This window comes from Penaeus monodon, chromosome 21 (genome assembly GCF_015228065.2).
Source record: "Penaeus monodon isolate SGIC_2016 chromosome 21, NSTDA_Pmon_1, whole genome shotgun sequence".
NCBI lineage: Eukaryota > Metazoa > Arthropoda > Malacostraca > Decapoda > Penaeidae > Penaeus > Penaeus monodon.
Window position 1 is genome coordinate 40,653,549 of NC_051406.1, and position 652 is coordinate 40,654,200.

The 652-nt window shown below is 42.0% G+C and overlaps 1 protein-coding gene across 1 annotated transcript; it reads left to right on the top strand.

Moving 5' to 3' along the window:
• Positions 1–439, top strand: LOC119586496 (the record flags this gene model as incomplete). Its single annotated transcript, XM_037935235.1, is given in 1 exon segment — positions 1–439. A coding segment is annotated over 1 exon segment (227 nt), but the record flags the coding sequence as incomplete, so codon positions are not given.
• Between the last annotated feature and the right edge of the window lie 213 nt (positions 440–652).

Sequence of the window (652 nt, forward strand, 5' to 3'; positions counted from 1 at the left end):
GCCAGCTGAGCAGCACCTACGACCACCTCAGCTGCCGAGAACAAGAGTCGCGAATCCTGCTGCTGAAGGAGTGCTTGACCTCGCTCGACAAGATGACCCTGAAGCACGAGGAGCCGTCGAGGGGCGAGAAGTCAGGGAAGGGAAAGGGGCAAGGGGAGTCCCTGTCGAAGGAGGCGCTGCTGGAGATGTTTAAGAGAGCGATCAAGGCCTTGGATGATGGATATTAGGATTGCGAGAGTCGAATTTGGCAAGACTGCAGACTGGTTTAGTGGAGCATATTACTTGTTTATTTGGTGCTAAAACTGAGTGTTTTTTTTAAAATCTTAATGGTAAAAATCATATCAGTTTTGCATATCGGTGATGTATATCTCCGTATTATTTCATTTGGTCTCAATGGAACAAAAAGGTATATTGAGATATGATTATAATCCACACTATCTATTCACTATTATTTTTATTTCTCTAAAGCTCACTCTTATGACTTTCTCTTTTTCTCGCAATAACCACCCGAATACCATCTCTCTTTCCTCTCACTATCATTTGTACTTATCGCTATCACGCTGATTACCATTCACATCAGTTAATTCTACACTGATTCTCAATACCTATTTCAGTATGTCTATCCATTCCCCTTTCATTTATATTAACCGCA